Raw genomic sequence first — 21,163 nt, forward strand, 5'->3', positions numbered from 1 at the left:
TAATTTATAAAAAATTTTAATATTCAATATGAACCATTCATATTAAATTTGTAATTTTTAGAGTATATCTATTTGGATAGTCAATATATAAAAAATTAAATATTAAATTTAAATCATCAATATTAAATTTAGATTGTCAAGATTGATAATATGATTCATTAAAAAAACTATAATTTTATAATTCTATATTTCAATAAAGATAAATATTAAATATGGACTGTTTAAATTTAATCTGACCAGTCCAAATTAAATCTAATATTTAAATATGTAATTTAAATATTTAAATATTTTATTTCTATTTTTATTATAGTAAAAATTACAAATTTCTAGATAGTTTTGTTCTAAGTGTAGCAGACACTCCTCTAAGCCTTTTCTCGGAGAAGCAAAGCCAAACAAAGTTATTAAAACAGGACTAGCCATTAAACAAGCTAAGGCGGCCATTCACAGTTTAATGGTCTGTTCGAACCAATTAGAAAAAATTAATATAATTAATATATTTTAAATATTATATAAAAGTTCTCGGCAAACTTTGTGCTTTAATTGATTACACGTTTTTTGAAAGTTTTGATGGGAGAAAGTAACTACATCTGCAAAAACTAATGCATTTTGATTTCAAGAAAATAAAAGTTCCTCCGTTATCAAAAGCTCAAACTCAAACCAAAAAACTTATTGCTAGTAATTATGTTTTATAATAAAGAGGGAAGAAAAAATATTAGTGAAAAAAATATACAAAAATCATTACATTTTTTTCAAAAATACCCCTATATAATAAATTGCTTTATATTTGTTTAGAGTAAAATACTTATTAAATAATAATAAATATGAAAAGATAAAGCTAGATCAAGATAAATAACTATTTTATTGAAGAGTAAAATTTAATTAAAAATATTTTATATTTTTAAATAAGAAAAGCAATACTTATTTCACTCATGCCTCACCCACTTATTTTCCACCATTTTTAAATCATCATCATATTTATTTAAACTTTTAGAGTTCTAAGTCTCTTTTTTCGCTTGGAAAAAAATTACACACATTATTATAATGTGAAACATAAATTCAATAATTGACGTATCAATAAATTGGAAGAGCATCTCCTACAAAATGAGAGTTTTTTTAATATAAACCATCTGGTATCCTGAATTATCTCGAGTTCATTGTACGCCCCAAACTAATCTGAATCTCTTGCAAGAAAATCTTACAATAATAGTGAGGTGTCAATAGAACAATCTCTTTGAAGTCGTGTTAATTATCACATCTACCACTTTCTAGAGTTTGAATCTTTGCCTTGAAGAATGTCGACAATAGCCTTTACTAACCCTACCGACTATCCATTGGTCAAAATAAAAGATTTAAATAACCATAAAACACTTATATATGTTAAAGCCGTGTCTAAAGCCTCAGAAGCCCAATAGATAACATTAGCTGGGCTCTATTTATTTGCTGTGCAGATCCCATTCTTTATTTGTTTTGTGCATACACGTGGCTCTGTACAATGCCATAGGGTTTCTGTGTGTCTCTATGTAAGGGATAAAATACAGGCTTCGTGCACCTCTATGACACAGTTTCCTTCTTCATATAATCTCATCTCTATAGACATTAACTATTACCAAGTCGTTCATGAACACATTTTTTTTTTGGGCAAAAAATTCCATGAACTCAATAATAGAGTTTATTTAACAACAATTTTATAGCTAAAAATCTATTAGAATCATTCATAGTTTCTAGTCATTGGCTGAAGGAGGCCTTCAATGAAAATAGATAATTTCGTAAAGTGCTTGATACGCAATGCATCTTCACATCCTCTGTTATGCCATCACTCTCCATCTAGCACAGCCCCCCACCCCCCCCCCCCCCAAAAAAAAACCCCGTTATCTGAAGTTCACGCCAATATTTAGATGTTGTAACTATAATGCCCCACTTGACAGCATGAAAGGGTTTGTGATGGACGTGAAAGTAGGGTAAAAAAAAAAGTGGAAGTGAAAGAAGAAGTAAGGTGGAACGGAGTTCTAAATCATATTTGATATGCCCATGAAAGTAAGGTATAATTTTTAATTAAAATGTGTTTATAATGTAAAAATACCAAAATGCCCTCCAATAGAAAATATCTACCACCATCAGAAGCATTCATCACCACTATGAACTACCATCAAAACCCAAAACGGAAGCAGGCACAACAACGATGATTAATCGAGAATCAAAGCCCCAAATCGAAAACAATAACCCAAGCACAAATAATAATTTCAAAAAAAAATAATGAATACAGACACAGATAATTAAAACCCCAAATAAAAAAAAAATCAACACAGAAAGAGGGAGGAAATCAAAGCTTCGGCCGAAAATCTTCAACCCTTCTGCCATGAAATCGACCTTAAGATGCAATGGAGTAATTAAAGACAGAAATCGAAGAAGAAATTGAACTAGAAATTGTCATTCGTCGGTCATGAGTCATCATCGTTTGCCATCATCTTCACCAAAGTTATTGTCACCCTCTACTCCACCCTCTTTGGAGTTGAACCGGAAATAGTGGGTTAGTTCGCTAGAATCTACAGGCATCGTCACAAACTCACAGTAGTGGAAAAGATCGAAGACTTCAAAGATCTAATTTTCAAATATTATTCTCAACCCATGCATTGCTGGAGGAGGATGATCGAGAATCGTCACCATTGTTGCTAGTGGAGGGTTGTCGCTGTCGCTGGTGAAGGGAGGGAGAACATGGTGAGGGTGGGAGGGAGAAGGCAAGGGTAAACAAGTCCAGGAAGATAATGGAACCCAGTTCCAGTTCCATTAGGTAAGGCACGGAACCCAGTTCCATTGATTTTGATGGAATTGGGTTTCATGGGGAACCGTGTTCTATTATACCAAACAGACAAATTATGATTCCACTTCCACTTCTCTCACCCCAATTCATTCCTACCAAACGAGGCATAAAATATTATGAACATTAGAATTAGAAATGGGTATCATCCATAACTACATGACAGAAGAAAATACAATTTGCGAAGCATTTCTCATAAAAAAGTATACAAGAAAATGCATCTCGCTAATAGACTGGCCTAGAAGAAGAGGGTCCATTAACAGGAAAATTGAAAGAATGGTCAACCCAAATAAAATTGTTTAATAGGATAAATTCCAGTAATTGATGGCAACTGAGGAAAGGCATCACTCAATCTCACTAACCAGAGTCTAGAGATCACTCAATTCCTTGACGTCGAACAACATGTTTTAAAACCAAGATAAAATAATCATCAACATAAGTGAAGGAGAGACAACTGACAAATCAATTTATAGGAGAAATACCTTACAGTACTGACTTATTTTAAATCCTGTACAACACATGAAACCCAAACTGGTTAGGTTCTATTTTGAGGAGGGTATAATTCCCATAGAGCCACTGTTGCGTCCTCTGACGCAGAGGCCATAGTTTTACCATCCGATGAATAAGTGACAGCATTGCACTGCGAGATGTATAACCACGCGTCACTAGAGTTATACGTTTTCAAAGGATATATGAAGTCCGATAGTCAATGAAAGGAAGACAAGTAGTTCTCTTTCGTCAAAGGTACTAGGAGATAAATCAGATATATGAAACAACTAACATACCGTGGCATGATGATACTTCAATATTGCCAAAGCATTTCCTTTGCGATAATTATATATCCTCACTCTGCCAATAAGAAGAAATAGATAGCAAGTTCATGCAGCGGGTCTTACATGACATCATGCACGTAGTCATTTTTCAAATATATGTGGGCGCAAAAATTACTTTCAGGGTTAAAGGGAGAGGAGTGGTGGTAGGAATTAGGAAAGGCCTCTCGGTTTGATGTCAATACTTTTGAAACTTACCTCATGCCGATATTTATGCTTCCATGTAAATATAACTACCTCACTCTAAAGCGGTGAAAATCAGAAATTCCGTAATATGTGCTCCAAACCATATATTTTTCCCACAAAAACTTCAACTCATACCACAAGAAGCTTGGTCTACTTTTCTCATAAATCAGAGAATCCAGGCATGGATATTAAAAGCAACTTATTCTGACCCATCTTCATCAGAAATCTCTAGGATGAAGTATAATTAAACATCCCATCAAGGATATAAAAAAGATTTTTTTTTTCCTTCACACAGCAAATGGAAAGGGTCACATTAACATTTTCAATTAAAACTTTAATATGCCAGAATTCCCTACCCTATAAAAAGAAAACTGCACAGGTTATAATTTCCGATTTCAACTACAAATCAATACATGTTTGCAAGTGATGCAAAGAGAGATTATTTTCCTTTCGGTTTGCACTTTAGAGTAAGTATGGAGTAATCAAGAAAATATGGTAAATTCTAATAGATTAGCTGAAGAGTAGAAAAGACAAGCTGAAAACCAGTAACGAATTTACAACCTGTGGTCCCAGCCAGCAGCAGCAGCAATTTTTCCATCCGGTCTGATTGAGGTGCCTGATATTCCAGGTCGTTCCAAGTTGATTTCTCTCTTGACCACACATGTTCCCTTAAGACAATATGTTACATAAAAAGAAGAAGTGATTCATTAAGTTATAAACTGCAAACTGAAAAACCATCATAAGATACAGTCAAGCAACCTGTAACTCTTTCACATACCCAGCTTCACAAAAACTCAATATTGAGCATACCCACTCATTTCATGTTTAGTTAGTAGTTTACAGGATATATCTAGAACCCCTGTTTATCTCACAGTTTTTGTATAAGAACCTAGAACATGACCAGTGATAAATTCCAATGAATTGACAGCCAAGCTGAGGCTGGATTTAAGTGCATTGCCTCGTGCCTTTTGCCACTGGTGTTTCTTGGAATAATATCTGGGTTTTGCCTTGCAAAAGTGAGCATTGACCTTGATCTATGGAGTCCATTGTACTCTTAATATGATTCCACTAGCATCGAGCCTTCTTCTAAGAAGACAAAACAAATGATTTCATAATACTAAATTTTAACATTATTTGATGCCATAACATTTTGTTTATTCCATTAACAGTAAATACAAGCAACTAATTGAACAGTAAAGATATAGATGGTAAAACAGATCTATTTTGGCATAAACCATGCTCATGAGCTAGTCACTGGAACATGTTTATTGGCTCATGACAAAATCTAGAGAAAGTAGAAGGCATGGCAAAGTTACAAGTACCATGCTCTCTTCCACACAAAGTTCACAGATGCAGAACAAATAACCAAAAGAAAATTTTATAGGGTGGGAGATGTTTTGACGGAAGAAGAATTATAAGATAAACAAAATTACCGTAGAATTCTCCAAACCGTACATTACAATCTTGTCATCTGCAGCTCCTGATATACCTCCATTACAAAACCCGTCAATACAAACACTGAGAACTGCACAAAAGACAAGCAATGTAACAAATTTTAGTAAGCAAAATAACTACACAAAGTTTAATGGTGCTAGGGGCAACACCTGGCTCAGAATGGAACTTCACAGAAGTTACAGGAACTCCAGGATTCCGTACATCCCACCAAAGCATAGAACCATCTTCATATCTATCACATAGCATTCATGTTATATAAAAGGAAGGGAAATTTGTTCATTTGGTTCCTATAGTTTTGACCAAATTATAATTCAGTCCTGAATTTTAACTCGTTATAACTCAATCTTTATATTTTTAAGTTAATTGTAACTCAGTTTTTGAACTTTGCCTTTTGCAACTCAATTCCTAGAGTTTCAACTATCTAAATATTGGTCCTTATATTTAAAAAAATAAAATATTAAATATTAAAAATATTTTAAACTTTTAATATTTATAATATTTATAAAGATTAAAAGGGTTTAGTAATTTAAAACATTAGTCATAAATTTTAACATAATTTTAATCTTTACAACTTTATTTTTCAAGAATTAGGGACCAATATTTAAATGATTAAAAATATAAGGACTAAGTCACAAGAATAAAAGTTTAGGGATTGAGTTGCAAGAGTCGAAACTTCAGGGACTAATTTCCAATGAGTCAAAGTTAAGGGATTAAGTTATAACTGTGTCAAAACTATAAAGACTAAATGATTAATTTTTCCTAAAAAGAATCAATCAATCAAATGAAGACGTGTTCTACAAAATTACAGATACCAGAAACAGAGCAGTCCTGATTTTAATGATCCTAACAAGCATTGATCATACAAAAAATGTCCTAATGAGATAAAACATGCAATTCACCACTTCAGGGCATAATTTTGTCCAGCAAGGATGAATCAAATCAATAACAGATTGACACTAGGTCATATCCTCAAACATCCCAATGATAAGCAGAATACAGGCTAAGGTAATTTTGGGTATGATATTTGGTAAACAATTATTAAAAAAATCAAATATGCTACAATAGCTCCTCCCACAGAAACTTGATTACAGATAAATGCCAAAAGCAAACACTCTGTAGAATGCAGTGAGACATTAATTTGTCATAACATACTCCACATCTAGAGTAGTGCGGCAGTATTGTTTAATTTATAAATCAATACCACATATTCAAGCTTTATAGGAACAAAAAGAAAAGATGACAAGAGGATTAAGACTATACCCAGCCAAGACATTTAAAAATCCTTGAGATTCAGAAGGTAAAAATAATTGAAGCGCCATGCACATTCCTGTAAAACACTGGATGTTTAATGTTAAAGCAAAAAACAAAAAGGGAGAAGTAAAGAATATGAAATCTAGTAAGGAATAATGATGTTAGTATAAGCAATGTAATAATAGACAAAAACATTTATACATAGTATAGCAGTAGCACTGAATATATGACTACATCAATAATGATTTGGTGCTCGTCCGTTACTAAGACTAGTAAATATGCAATGGGCAACAGACAGTCTACTTGAATGATAGAGTGAGAATTGCATGACAAAATTACTGTAAAACCTGATCAATACCAATTTCCAAAAAAGATGGTATTTGAGAAACTGAAGTTCAAACATCATAAGGAGCAGAAAATAACCCCTGTTTTTATTGCAGACATTTGAAGAGCTACAAGGAGTGTTTGAAGGCAGTTGTGCAAACTTCTTTGCGGACTTGAGGTCCCAAATTTCAACCTTCACAGCAGGAATTAACGAGCATCAAGAACCCCTGACTTTTTCCAAGAAGAATACATCAACAAAGATAAAAAATTGTATACTTAAATCAGATGCCCGCTAACCTGGGAAGACTGCTCCCCTGATAAAGCCACATACTCTTCCGGACATGCTTTATCTAAAAACGACTAAGTTTCATCAATCAACAGATTCCAAACTATAACACTCCGTAATATAATCCAAAGACAAATGAACTTACATAAGAAATGACCAAAGAGAACACAAGATGAAAAACCTAATCCATCACAGAAGAACCTCCAAAATGTAATTAGCCAGAGCAGCTTTTCAGAATAAGCTAAATTTGTTTTGCAAATCCACTTATCCAGGTATTCTAGTACTATATAATAGAAATATTACAATAACAAAGTTCGAAAATATACCTAAATTCTGTAGGTAGAAAAAATAACAAAAAGCTGAAAAAATGCTTGTTTGAACTCAGAAAGCACTTTTAAAATATGTCCGAATATAATAAAGAATCTTCAGATATTTACCGTTGAAAAGTATCTCAATCAATGTGTGAGAATTCTAGGACAATGTCTACCCATGACAATACAATAATAGAGTGAGTGTGTGTGTGTGTGTGTGTGTGTGTGTGTGTGTGTGTGTGTTAAAAAAAAGTAACCACAGTTTGACAAATACAATAGGTTCCCCCAGCAGACATTCAACAATCATCTCCAACTTGCATTTGGAATGCCATCAGCAATACATTGCCAGAAATTAATAAGATATGCACACTAGTGATCATGTCCCAATTCTCAAGCAAAGAACTAATTGTTTTAAACCCCAACTTCAATACGAAACCAACAAGTACATATGTATTTCTACACATCACAACATGATGTGATGTTACTCTAATATCATAAGAGACAGGAATAATTCTAATGCTAGAGGAGAAAACTGCAAAAAATAAGCAAATGAAGTAGTCTGAAAATTCCATTAAAACTAAAATCTACAGACCTTTAAGGCTTTCAGAACTGCTTTGGTCAGTCTGAGTCTCTTCTCTTCTAACCTCTAGATTTTCAGCATCAGAACTTCCCTTTAGCTCCATTTTGTGGCAATCTCTTGATGCATTCTCTTCTTTAAATTTAGACCAAGTGAAAGGCTTCTTCGCTAAGGAAAGCTTGCAAAAATGGTAAGAGTTTGTCTTGATAGTAAGATATGGAATCCTAGAAGGAGAAAGTTAATTACCAGGGAGTGAGATGATACTCATTATTATTAGTATTATTCAGGAAAAAGATGCTGAGTCATGTTTAAATTTAAAAAGAGTTTACTCAACATCGACAGCTGATAACGTAGGATGCCAGCAAGTATGAAATTTAAAATCAAAATCTCACAGAACATAAAGCAGTAAAAAAAAAACACACAAAGGAAAAAAGAAAGGAATGAGTGGAAGAAAGAACTAAAAGAATCTTCTGAAATTCAGACGAATTGATGATTTATTCTTTGGGTAATGAATACAGTTAAAAATGGAGAGAGGGGAATGATGTATAAGATGACCAGTTGCTACGTCAGCTGAAAAGTAGAAACATCACATCATTTGAATCCCAACCCACATGCAGATATTTGCAAAAGGGGCAGCAACCATAAATACTACATAAGAACACTAGTAGCTTCTGCAAAGGTCCGTAAATCTACGTGACACAATTCATATGAAATTAACAAAAAAAAGTTGGCGAAGTTCTAATAGCAAGTTTCTTTGAAAACTTGCCTTCTAGTAAATTGCCATTGATAGAATTGAGCATTTAAACGAGACATGGCTACGTACCTGGACACACCACCATCACCGATATCCCAAAATTTCACAGTCCCATCCCTACCCTGGCTAAATGAACACAGAATAACTTCAATCAAAATGAAACTCAATAAAATAAGCTAATGAACTCCCACAAACTATATTTTGAAAATATAGAATGGAAAAGTGCGGAATGAAGATAAGCACCTAAGAAATTTATTGGCTCCGAGGGATGCGCTACTGGCAACAGCAATAATCCCATGGGAGGCACTATGTATCCTGCCATTTGGTATTGCACCAAAATTAGTTTTACAATTGGTGAACTCGAAAGAGAAGTCCTAGATTTTCGATATAAAAGGGGGTTCTTTGCATGATTATGAAGCAAAAGGATCAAAAAAACTAAATATTAACAAAAAAATGAAGAAACGGATACCATGCAGATGACACAGTTCGACGTTGAATCGTGTCCCAAATCCGTAGTTCACCATCAGCAGAACTGCAAGCAAGAAGACAATGAAACCACTAAATGAACCAAACTTATCATATAGGCAAACAATTAAACAAAACAGTCACATCTAGCAACAACGAGTACAATCGATGTCAATAATTGCAGAGAAATCAAATTATTTACCCGGAGAATAATATGGATTTACACGGATGAAAACAAATGTCCATGACAGAGGCACGATGGCCTCGCAGTACTGCCACTGGATCTGGTGGCGGCCTTTTGTCCATTCTTTCTCTTTCTCTTTCTCGTCCAAAAGCAACTTAAAAACTTAAAAGTGCTGCAGAACTTATAACTAACAACTGGAAGTGGCGAACAATGTCTCCTTGTCACACACTAGATTTCATCCTCGTATCAAGTCCAATGACTTTGACCAGTGCGCAATGCCGTGACACTGGCAGTGACCGTGATTTGTGCTTGCTGCTGCAGTGCTTTTAGTTTGTTTGCAAAATCAATAGCGAGTAAGGGCAAATTTGGGAGGAGGAGAGAACCCAAGCCGAGGTAACCGTTGCTTTCAGAACACGCAGGAGAAGGGGTGCCATTAGAAACTGACAGGGGATAGGTTGAGTCTTGCTGTCAAACTTGAGGATGTTTCAAGGATGATCGCAGAGAGGCATGCAATCCGTGAAGGCCTTGGTTTTTGCCAGGAGAAGAGGATTGAGGAATATACTAGAAGTTTTCACTTAATTCAGGAGTGTGCTGTAGCAATTTATATTGGGAAAATTACAGGTCCCGGGGTAGAAAAAATAATTAAATTTCTAAAGACCTGAGTGTAATTTAAATTTTAAGCAAAAATACGTCTATAACCCCACCTGCCGGAACAAAAGAAACTCAAAAGGTTCTCACAAACAGATTCCCACAAATCATCCCATCCTTCTCCAGGCTCTTCCCTCGCCCATCTCTTCATCTTCTTTTGCCTTGATTGATTGTTGATTTAATCGTGCTTTTTCCAAAACACAAGTTGCAGAATTGTGTCATTTGCAGCTTCAAATCACCAATATTTCTCTTGAAATACAAATCCACAATGTAAATCCCCATTATCAGTCACAAAGGGTTCTTCGTTTTTTCCAAAAGTTCTCAACTTTTCCACACGACTTGAATCCTCGAACAGTTTTTTAAGCCTTGAAGTAGTGAGTTTCCAGCAAATGGATAAATAAGTTTAATGATGATACTGTTTTTGTTAATAATACGCATTGTATTGCCTGTTCGACTAAACCAGTTAACTAGGATAAATAAGTTTATCATTTTCTCCCTCGGGAGCGAACTGCCTTGACCTTTAACCAGATTCAGATGCGCTCCGATTTTCATGAGCTCGTCGTATTAGAATCACAGGGGGGAAGGAGAAAGGTGAGGAAGAGGAGTAACCAGAAGCCGCGCCTCGATGGCTGTTGGGGGAGCTGATAGCGTAGGAGAAGTGAGAACTCCGAGGCATAAAAGTTTCAATGACACATCAGGCTTTTTGTTTCAGTAAATAAGGCATAAAGAGATTTTTACTTAGAATTTAAATTGTATTTAATTTCAAGAGAGTTCAGTGTATTCTCTAGATCTATATGTAATTTTTATTGATATTTAATACATTAACAATGACCAGTCTGGCCAAAACAAAGCAAGATCTTCGATTTCGAAGGAGAAAAGTAGAATTTTACTTTGATTTTATAAAAAAATACAACAATAAATTCTCTACTTTAATTATGCTTTGTTTTGTTCTTAGTTCTATAATTCTATTTTACTATTTTAATATTTTCATTCATTTAGTTTAAGGATTAAATAGTAATTTAAATTTTAAATTATAGATGTAAAAATAATTTAAACTCTAAATTTATATTTGATATATTTTAAATTTTAAATAATTAAATATGAGGCAATCACACCCGCTATCAATTTAAATTTAACGCCCTTACTTTCTCCTTGTCGTATTCTTTAGAAGCCAATTCTGCCAAGAGATTCTCATCTTCAACCAAAGCTACTCCAAAAACCACAAGTCAACGCTACCAACAAAAGCATGGTGGTTTCAAGATCTAGGCCATATATTACTGGTGGCAAATATTATTCCCTACGTTGAGTTAGGATAGGAGGCCAAGCTCAAAATGTCGTTGTTGTCGATGCCCATTATGATTTTGATTCCAAAGTTTGCAAGAGGGCTTTGATGAAAGTGGGATCGACGTCATAGAGCTAGACTTTGCCCATGGTGGTGGTTTGGAGTAGCTTGATTGTCACCTCATGCCAATGAATGATTGTGACTCTATGAGAAAGGGGAAGAAACAAAGAAAGGCCTTGAAAGTTAAAATTTACTACAGAAGAAATAAATCGATGTGAAATCCAAAATTCAAGAAAAATGAAATTAATCTAAAAGTGTAGTATTATTAAAATCAAACACAAGAGACTTGTTCATTTCATGTATCAGGATGACTGTAAGGTGTCACTTTTTCGAGAAATTTCAAAAAGAAAGACCCTAAAAAAAGAAATCTATAAAGAGGGGACACAGTTTAAATCTATCGTAAAAATTTACAAGAAATAGTTGTTGCTCTGCAAGACAAAAGATATAAGTACATGCACTCAAATATGATTAAATCATTCAAAATCTATTTTTTTTTTAAGAATAGAAGCGATTTCAAAATTATAGTATTACTTTAAATAGTGAAATAAAAAGATTTATTCTTAGTCTTATCTATTGGAAGTCTAAAACGAATGACTTCATCATTCTTTATGGCAAATGAGAAAGCTAAAAACTGTCACTTTCGAGAAAGAAAAGTTTCCAAAAAAGTGGAATCGCATTGCTGCAACAAGGAAGGTAAAGCACTGATCTTAACTTTTTCAAAAAAAAAAAAAAACATAACTCCGATCCCAAAGGAGTATTATTGGTTTCTAAGGTAGCTTTAGTTGATTAAGAGAATCTCTTGGCAAATTGGTTCTTGGAGAAGATGAGGAGGAGGAAGGCAAAGAGCAAGAACAAAGGGGGGAGAGGGGCTCACTTAAAGTAATGACGTTAGGTTTAAATTAATGGTGAGAAAAAATTATCCTAAATTTAATTATTTATAATTTAAAATATATTAAATATAAGTTCAAGATTCAAATTTTCCATGAACCTATAGTTTAAAGTACACATTGTCATTTATTCTTTAATTTAATTTGCTCGTAATATTAGATTTTATAATTTTAAAAATATAAATAAAATAAGGAACTTTTATTTATGGAGTTAATTTTCATGGCATGTATTAAATTCTTTTAACTCTTTTACTTTTATTCAATGAGTGATGATGAGTTTTATACTTATAATTAGATTTGAGTTTTATACCAAGAAAGAAAAGAACCAACACCATCAAAATCATTCCAAACCTTAAAACAGCACCAAAAAACAAGAAATGTTGCCACTGTTATAAAAGTTTTACGAGATTAAAAGTCGCATTAGAAAATAAGAATGAAGGTTTATAGAACTATCCTGACAGTCATATCCCTACATAAATAATAACTACTACCTAGATAATTAATAGATTTATCACCTCCATGCATCACATTCCATGTACGGAGAATTAAAATCACCAATAATGACCAGTTATCAGCATCACAAAAAAGCACTCTCATCTCCCTACAGCCTGAGTTAAGAAGCAAAAGCCCAGACCATCATGAAACAAATTGATTTATGAACAGCATGAGTAGTTAAAATTTTCATATTTACATCAACACTAATGACGCTAAAACTATTTTTTTGAACACACGAGTACAGGACTGTCAATAGTAGGTTAATAAATATGTAGCTTTTACTTTCCATTCTCAAACAATACTTTTCTTTTTGCTCAACATCTTTAAGATAATGCAAATGCCCAGAAAAAAGATTTTTTGTTTAGAAATGGTTAAACAGGCAGCATTGTTCTTCGTTGAAAAGAAAGAAGATATTTGATCTAGTTCTCATGGGAAACTATGGAAATGGATTGTAGCCGAAGAGGATTGGGTTGCTAATTAAATATCGATGGAGCCGCCTAATTAAATATCGATACAGGCTACAGGGACATGCGAGCTGGGGAAGAGTACTCCAGGATCATGAAGCAGCATGGAAACGGCGGTTCAAGTGAGAAGACACGCCCATTTATTAGGGCTTCAAGTGTGTCGGGAGAAAGGAGAACCCTAACAATGATCAATGCTGTTAAGACTAACAGAGATGATCTACAAGGCTACAATCTACTCTTGCAACAAATAAGAGCATGGATGAAGAGGGAGTACGAAATAGAGCTCAAATACATCTATGGAGCGGCAAATAGATGAGCGGATCAAAGAGTTTCCTATAGTCTTAGTAGGGAGGGATACACTACACCCCGCCACAACCAAAGCTTCTTTTGATGGGAGATCCTGAGGAAATAGCTCCGTTGTTTTGTTTTCTTTTCATTTTAATGTCTATCTGACCCCTTGTAATCACCCAAAAAACAGATTGTAACTGTAGTTTAAATTATTCATACCTGTAATAGGCTTAATTAAAACGTATTCACGTCTGTACAAGAATAATAATAAAAATATACATGTCAGTCTCTCTAACATGGAATGTCCAGTATTTCATTCTGTCTTGTTCCCCCATTTTCTGAATTGTCCATGTCTCCCATGGTAGTGTCTCGGGGCAGTGTCAATGTCTGATCCTTAAAATGAGTCCATGATCTAGATGGTAGTTGATGTAAGCAAAGTAGCCTTAAAACTTACTTCCTGGTTTTGGTTCCATAACAACTGGACGCATGGAAGTATTCATACTGGCACTCTTTACAGGTCTATGACCCTTGTAAGCTGTTTTGCATCGGTTGTTCTGCATTATTAATGAGTTTCTGCGAGCATCTTCCAGTCTCTACCGTTCAGGGACCTAGAAGGACTCAGAACGGTTGCACGCACAGCAGAAATTGCATTCTCCTTCTTCAGTGAATTTCTGTCCATTTCCGCCTCCTGTTTCTCAGCTGCACCAACCCGCTCCTCGTAGTGAAAGCTGGCCAATCAATTCAGAAGGCACAAGGAAGTCGAATAGCATAGCCACTAAGGCCTAAGGGTACAGGTCAAGACATGAGAAACTATATGATATTTCAAGGGTTGTTTTATAGATGCTTCCGCATGGCCACTAGCTAAATCTCAACAATATGGTCAGCATGAGCATAGTACCTCGGCAACGAGGCATATTTCCCATAAAGCAGTGCGCTTCTTTCTCCTCAGCTATTATTTTCCTCAAGATCAGCAAATCGGTGCTTGAAGCCATCAAGTCCACTGGGTAAATGTTCATCATATGATCAAGGATTTGCAGCAGAGAATGGTATAAACAAACAGAGAAGTTACCTGGATACAATTTTTTTAAGAGGGCCAGAGTAATCCCGCTCCCTAATGGGTATTGAATAAAATGCTGTGTCTTGAATAAAATGCTGTATCTGAGTTCTGAAACTAGTTGAATTTGATGGATCTGTTGGCCCAATAAAAAACACTCTTTCTTGTATCATCGGTACAAGATCACTCTTGGTTCATTATCCTCAATAAATCACCGGAAGGAAGAAAAATCACAATTAAACCAGGTAGCGCTCCAAGACCCTGTTTTGCTAAAGCATCCGCAGCCCTGTCATATTCACGGCTTACATGTTGAAGACTCAACTCCCAATCAGACCAAGACCTGACGACCCTCCAAAATGACTCCCAGATCATGGTGCTCAGGATTTGGCTCAACAAGCAACGCTTCTAAAGCCTCCGCGGAGTTTGAATCGAAGATGATCTTCTTGAAGCCAGAGTCCCAAGCAGTTTTCAGACCCAGCAGACACGCTGCTGTCATACTGTCACTTTCCTCCAAACGGCATATGAATCGCATGCTCATTGCGCGGCAGTCCACCACACGCTGTGCTTCCACCTGTCGAAGCCACAGCCCCGTCTACATTTATTTTTATATTTATCCTTTTTTATGTTGCTTTCATGATTTAGCCTCTTTTATTTAAATTAGATAAGTTTTTTAATGCATTTTATTAAGTCTAAAGTAAGCCATGCTATGGATGATCTATATAAAGTAGATGATATATATATATCACGTAAGAAGGAAGCAGGATTCAAATAAACATCGACAAGATTTGTTCCCAAACAATATAAGGGATAAATAATAATTTAATTGAAACTTCTTTGCTAAAAATGTTTATTGATTTGAACAAAAATTTAGGTACGAAATTCACATTCAAAATTCTAATTTAAAAAGGAAAAAATTAGTAGAAATAAACCTAAAAAAATAATACTGGCAAAATAAAGAGGCATGAAGTCCTTTGCAAATTATATACACACATACATACAACGTGCATATATAACTGTTTTATTTTGCAATTGCAGCCTTCTTTTTTAAAAAAAAAAATAGCTAATAATTAATGCACACTTAATTTGAACACTGGACATCATTCTAATTGATGAACTAGGGTACTAAAGTGGGTGCATTAACAAAGTATACATGGATGACGATTTTGTCGGTTCAATATTTTAGTTATTTGGTATGCAAAATAAAAAATAAAAACAAATCAAAATAAAATAAAATTGTAACTACAAATTACAAATATTCTATATGCAATGTAATAAGAAGATTAAAATTTGAACAATAATAAACAAACAATTATAACAACACTAAATATTATATATGTCACTCATTTCTTACACAGCAAAAAATAAATATTTTTTTCCAATTGCAGTTGCACATACCGAATACCCCTGCTGTCTTCTGCATTTATTTTTCTAAGCAATAGCAAGTTATAAGCATGCTATAACAAAGATCGGCAAAAACGAATTCACAAAAGGAAGATCAGCAAGAGGAGTAGAATACAAGAATCCTTATCAAATCATGAACGTTATACATGAACTAATATAATAATTAATAAGGCGCATCTCAAACTTTGAGATTCCACGGTAAGAAAGCGTTACAAATAACATGATTGTTCTTTCCTCTTACACGGTTAGAGGGTTAGCTTGCACATCAGCTTGATTTAGTCAAACTGGACCTCAACAAGCGTTTACCTTGACTCTGACATGTTTCTATAGATAGCTGCTGATTGCTTTGGTGTGCATTAGACATATTCAGCCGCAGCAGCTCGCGCTTACCCCGAACTTGACTGCTACTACGTGGCAATAGCATATGCTGCTGACAGCTTCCATCCGCATCTGACTTTAGTTTAGGACGCATCCAGTGTGTCTGCCCCCAACTTCCATTATCATAATCTGGCAAATAAGGAGAATGCACCTGAACTTGAGCTTGGCCTTATGGCCAGAACTCATAACGGCGTTGAATACAACCTTGTTTAGCAGGCCTCGCCTTATCCCTATTCCCTGGGGATTGCAGCTGCCTGTGCTTCACAATGTTGTAGGAATTTGGGTTTTTGTCACAATGAATGCGAGTGTTTGAGGACACCACTGGCACCCATGATTAGTCTTTGGTAGGCACTGGATTAGGAGGCCTCCCTCTACGTCTTCGCTTTGGCAACTGCTGCTCAAGATGTCCAAATTCTGTTTGTCCATCTAAATTCAACCTTCGCTTACGACCTCTTTTATTCCCATGCTGCAGCGGATTATCTTCTGAATCACTCAGAGAAGACAATGAATATTCCATTTTGGGTGCTGTACCCATTGCGCCCAAATCTCCGTATACAAGTCTATGCCATGACATTTGCAGTTCCAACTGTAGTTGTGATATTTCTCTCTTTAGGCAACCTGGGCTCTCTTCAGAAATTGGATCAACTAACTGCTGCTGGTTAAAAGAAGCAGGAAGGTTTGGAGAAAGTAATGAGTAAATTGGTTCATTTGGTTCTAAACTAGGAAAGCTCACTGAAGCGAGAGCTTGGTCCTGGAGTTGTAACTGCTCCTTGTGTTGATAAAGATTTCTGTCTAGGTTGGGAGACATTCCACGACCGCGCCCTCTACCTTGACCTTGAGGCTGTAACTGCGGCTTCCTTTTAATATCGTAATACCTAGGCATTTGCTTGTCAACAATGCAACTGTCTGAGGGCAACAATGACACCTCTGGATAGCCTGCAATAGTCTCCTGATTAGGCTGTCTCTCACTGCATTGAGGCCTTAGCATGTGCTTCTCCAGGTCCCCAAAAGTTGTATTCTCATCCACCCTCCCTTCAGGACTTCCTAGTATATCATCCTGTGGTTGTTTGTGCTCATGAACAATCATAGAAGCTAACGTTTTGGTTGTTGGGCACAAATCAGTCTCCGGAATTCCACACATTGAGGCTTGAACCAGCAATTGTGTATGGGTTAATTCTATCCCTTCTGGTGGTGTGTGCTCAAAGAACTCGGTAGAAATAGGAACTGACAGACAATTCTGGGAGTCGGAAGTCAGATCAACTGGAAGGTCTGGTGCTGTGGGCTGGGATGAACAAATAGTTTCCCAATAAAGTACAGGCCCCTCCTGATCCACAAGCAATTCACAGGCACCAGAGAATTTCTGCTGGATGGAGGGCGTCTCATTCTGATCCTGTTCTTGCCGTGAAATTTGCAATTTCTCCTTTGGAATAACTGACACAGTGGGACTACCAAGTAAAGCACTCAAGTATTCATCATCACTGATTTCATCTGAATAGAATCTTGATATATCAGTTGTGGCCTCAATTTGTTTTGTAAGTGTCTGATTTTCTACCACGGCCAACAAATTATACGGCTGTTTCTCACGTTGATTTTCTGCATCAGTAGGACTATCAAGTGAAGCACTCAAGTTTTTATTATTACTGATTTCATCTGAACAGAACCTTGATATCTCAGTTGTGGCCTCAATTGGCTGTGCAAGAGTTTGATTTTCTGCCATGGCCAACAAATTACCCGGCTGTTTCTCACATTGATTTTCTGCAACAGTAGGACTACCAAGTGAAGTACTCAAGTTTTCATTATTACTGATTTCATATGAACAGAATCTTGATATCTCAGTTGTGCCCTCAATTTGTTGTATGAGTGTTTGATTGTCTGTCACGGCCAACAAATTATCTGGCGGTTTCTCAAATTGAACGTGTTCCTTGATGACCATAGAATTCTGTTTTTCCACCATATGAGGCTCCATATTCATTATTTCACTTGAGCCGATTTTATTGTTCAACTCCATGATTGCCTCCTACATCAAAAGCAAGACAAAGTATAAAATATATCTCAACCACAAATAATGACGAGGGATGATGAAAATAAATTTCTAACAAATTAAAAAATTCATTAGATCAATATAAATTTAATAACAAAGCAATGTAATTCAAGGAATCTAGAACAAGTCAAATCATATGTACCTAAAAATGACATAACAAAACCAAAAAATGCAGAGTAATCAAGAACAGAATTTGCCCCACTTTACAATTTTCAGGGTTTTAAAGCAATCGAATTCCATTTCCTTCTGCCGCACGCTTTTTGTTGACAAGTATTAACGTAAAAAATAGAATGCCTTTTTACATGAAGCAAATTAAAGATAATTAGCTCAAACAGAAAACAACCTCAATCTTTATCTTTATGACCAGAAAGTTCATAGCATATGACTATCTAACGAAGGGGATTGAGAAGGTACACTCTACTACTCAAGAAATTTCTTTGGATAGTTTTTCTAATGAAAAAGTTACGATTGTGAAATCCGATAGGTACCAAATAGTAGGCTATTTGCATGCCTTAATTTCTAAGTTAGAGGTAGGAGAAAAGAATGCATGGTGAGCTTTAAGAATGCAAGGTGAGAAAAAAATGAATCAATTAAGTGCTATTACTAAAAAGTAACGAGATGTTATTGTTATAATATTTTAATTTTGATTTTCAAAAAGGTTCTCAAGCTTTTGTCTGTTAGTGCACTTACTCCTCGGAAAAGAATGCACGGTGAGCTTTATGAATGCAAGGTGAGAAAAAACATGAATCAATTAGGCTTTCCTTTTTTTTTAAAAAAAAAAAAGAAGTAATGACGATGATGATGCTGTTGTTGTGATATTTTAATTCTATAAAAATGTTATCTAGCTTTTATCAGTTAGTTAGAATATTAGCTTGCTTACACAAAAGTGAAATCCAAATACTACAAAGGTAGACTAACCTGAAAAGAAAAAACCAAAAATTACCGTTAAATCATACATTACCTGAATTCGTTCGTCGGCATTTTCATTTTGTCGCGTTTCTGCTTTACCTTGTCCCTGAACCACCGGCCCATGGCCCTCTTCAGGCACCCCAAGTTGCCTTATTTCAGACTTTCCCTGTTCCTCAATTAGCTCACTAGTCCTTGTACCATGTAACTCAGAAAGATGATTTTGTCCCTCATTTTCGCGCTCTTGCAACTCGTTACATCTCTTTGCACCTTCACTTCTTTCCAGTGTCTCTCCACCTCCGTGGTTTCTTCCCCTTTTGCTTTTCTTTCTCCTTTTGCTACCCCTCCATCCCTTCTCCTTCGTCCCATCAAACTTATAGTCATCAGTCATAAGCATATATCTACCACTCTCTGCGCGCAAAAGCTCCTTAGCCTGGCAAAGCTTTCCCAAATGAAGACCAAGAATCCTCGTATGAGCCCAGGGCAAATCTTGAAACTCATTTTTGATAAACTCCGAGATAGCCTCCTCAGTCGATCCATTTCTTTCATTCAACTCCTTCACTGCCTTCTGTATCATCTAAACTCCCAAACCGAAAGGAATCGCGTAAATGGATCAAACAATAAGGAAAAAATGGTCAAAATTTTCAAAAGACATTCAATTACAGCATTGCGCAATTCGATTCCCAAAAAAAAAAAAAAAATAAAACAGCCACAAAAGCTCGTGAGTTAGGCGAGATAGTTACCAAGGCGTACGGCGGGTGAGTTGGGGTTTCGAAGGAGGGGAAAAGCTTTTGAATTCGACGTTCGATGATGGAAGGATTAATTGCGGAAGCCTGAGAGAAGAGAAAATCCTTAATCTTGCCGATAATGTGGGTGCCTCTGCAATCGGTGACATGAAACTGTAGCCGAGATGGGGGCTTTTCCATGGCAACCGGAACGTCGAGGTGCCGAAGCGCCGAAATTTGAGTCCAGAGTCGATGGTAAGACTAGAGAGCCCTTGCCCGGTTCGAAACTTCATGCAGTATTTATAGTTACGGATTCTCGGCGGTGTATAGGCTGTAGACTGTCCCCCCCCCCCCCCCAAAAGCTTTACATGATCAATTTTGTTTCTCTAAGTTAAAAAATTTTGTCCATCGTTAATGTTAAAAACACTCAATATTTATTAATTATCAATATAATATATTATTTTTAAAATATTTTTTATTAAATTAAAAATTATTTTTATTTCTTAACTTCTATTTAAAGTGTCAGCAAATATTCTCAACTCAAATTTTATAATAAAAAAATTAAAAATATAATGTGAATTCATTCATGGCCAATTAAACTTGACAAAATGATAATGTAATAAAAAAAATCTTTAAAATTTAAGAATGAAATTGATTATAGTTAAATTTAAAGTCATTTATGACTTTTCATTTACAATTAAGAAATAAAAATAACCCTTAATTCTAAAATAAAATTCAGTTGGCCCAAAAAAAATAAAATTTAAATAAAAAAAACAGAAGTGTAAACAAAATAGAAGAAAAATCGAAAATAAAATTACAATATGTGCAACTAATTTAAATTTTAAGAATATGTTACTTTCCGTGAAAGTATTGCTTATAATTAATATTACTATGGAATATTCTTAAAAAAAATAGTAGATAATCCCTTATAGAGCCAGTAATTCGGGTGGGTCGAGCTTATTCAAATTGAATTTACAGAATTCTACTCATTTTAAAAAGTTCATATAGCCAAGCTCGGCCCTAACATCTTCGAGCTTCAAGCTTATTTGGAACGGCCTGAATACTCAAAAATTTTTAAAAATATTTTTTTCTTTAT

General features: G+C 35.2%; 2 protein-coding genes and 1 long non-coding RNA gene across 4 annotated transcripts; all 3 read right to left on the reverse strand.

The window, feature by feature from the left end:
- Positions 1-2,209: 2,209 nt before the first annotated feature.
- LOC129311107 (protein DECREASED SIZE EXCLUSION LIMIT 1) lies at positions 2,210-10,594 on the reverse strand. Of its 2 annotated transcripts, XR_008593234.1 has the most exons (14): positions 9,457-10,594; positions 9,259-9,321; positions 9,033-9,104; positions 8,859-8,915; positions 8,051-8,259; positions 7,159-7,211; positions 6,961-7,054; positions 6,547-6,613; positions 5,436-5,518; positions 5,265-5,356; positions 4,393-4,499; positions 3,601-3,664; positions 3,298-3,455; positions 2,210-2,910 (listed from the first exon to the last, which is right to left on the reverse strand). XR_008593234.1 is itself a non-coding variant. In XM_054953119.1 (13 exons), the coding sequence occupies exons 1-13, from the start codon at positions 9,558-9,560 to the stop codon at positions 3,351-3,353; spliced, it is 1,170 nt and encodes a 389-aa protein (XP_054809094.1). In that variant the 5' UTR covers positions 9,561-10,592; the 3' UTR covers positions 3,084-3,350. The 2 variants fall into 2 exon arrangements, 1 of the variants encoding a protein (XP_054809094.1); XM_054953119.1 differs by lacking the exon at positions 2,210-2,910 and having other exon boundaries at positions 3,084-3,455; positions 9,457-10,592.
- Positions 10,595-13,751: 3,157 nt separating this feature from the next.
- Positions 13,752-15,182, reverse strand: LOC129311914 (uncharacterized). Its single transcript, XR_008593420.1, has 2 exons — positions 14,632-15,182; positions 13,752-14,562 (listed from the first exon to the last, which is right to left on the reverse strand). It is a non-coding gene; the product is annotated as an uncharacterized LOC129311914 (long non-coding RNA).
- Positions 15,183-16,096: 914 nt separating this feature from the next.
- Positions 16,097-20,381, reverse strand: LOC129310702 (uncharacterized). The gene is made up of 3 exons (XM_054952615.1): positions 20,086-20,381; positions 19,398-19,919; positions 16,097-18,412 (listed from the first exon to the last, which is right to left on the reverse strand). Exons 1-3 carry the CDS (start codon positions 20,266-20,268, stop codon positions 16,730-16,732), a joined length of 2,388 nt encoding a protein of 795 aa, XP_054808590.1. The 5' UTR covers positions 20,269-20,381; the 3' UTR covers positions 16,097-16,729.
- Positions 20,382-21,163: the final 782 nt, after the last annotated feature.

Source organism: Prosopis cineraria, unplaced genomic scaffold (assembly GCF_029017545.1).
Source record: "Prosopis cineraria cultivar Desert tree isolate PC_DT_omini unplaced genomic scaffold, ASM2901754v1 PC5, whole genome shotgun sequence".
Classification (NCBI taxonomy): domain Eukaryota; kingdom Viridiplantae; phylum Streptophyta; class Magnoliopsida; order Fabales; family Fabaceae; genus Prosopis; species Prosopis cineraria.

Excerpts from the sequence above, each read along its gene's own strand:
- LOC129310702 (XM_054952615.1), bottom strand. The coding sequence starts at position 20,268 with ATGGAAAAGCCCCCATCTCGGCTACAGTTTCATGTCACCGATTGCAGA. Across the intron at positions 19,920-20,085 it reads CTCACCCGCCGTACGCCTTG|ATGATACAGAAGGCAGTGAA; the intron begins GTAACTATCTCG and ends TTGGGAGTTTAG. Across the intron at positions 18,413-19,397 it reads ATGCCGACGAACGAATTCAG|GAGGCAATCATGGAGTTGAA; the intron begins GTAATGTATGAT and ends CTTTTGATGTAG.
- LOC129311107 (XM_054953119.1), bottom strand. The coding sequence starts at position 9,560 with ATGGACAAAAGGCCGCCACCAGATCCAGTGGCAGTACTGCGAGGCCAT. Across the intron at positions 8,916-9,032 it reads GGAGCCAATAAATTTCTTAG|CCAGGGTAGGGATGGGACTG; the intron begins GTGCTTATCTTC and ends GTGTTCATTTAG. Across the intron at positions 5,519-6,546 it reads TTTTTAAATGTCTTGGCTGG|ATATGAAGATGGTTCTATGC; the intron begins GTATAGTCTTAA and ends GCTATGTGATAG.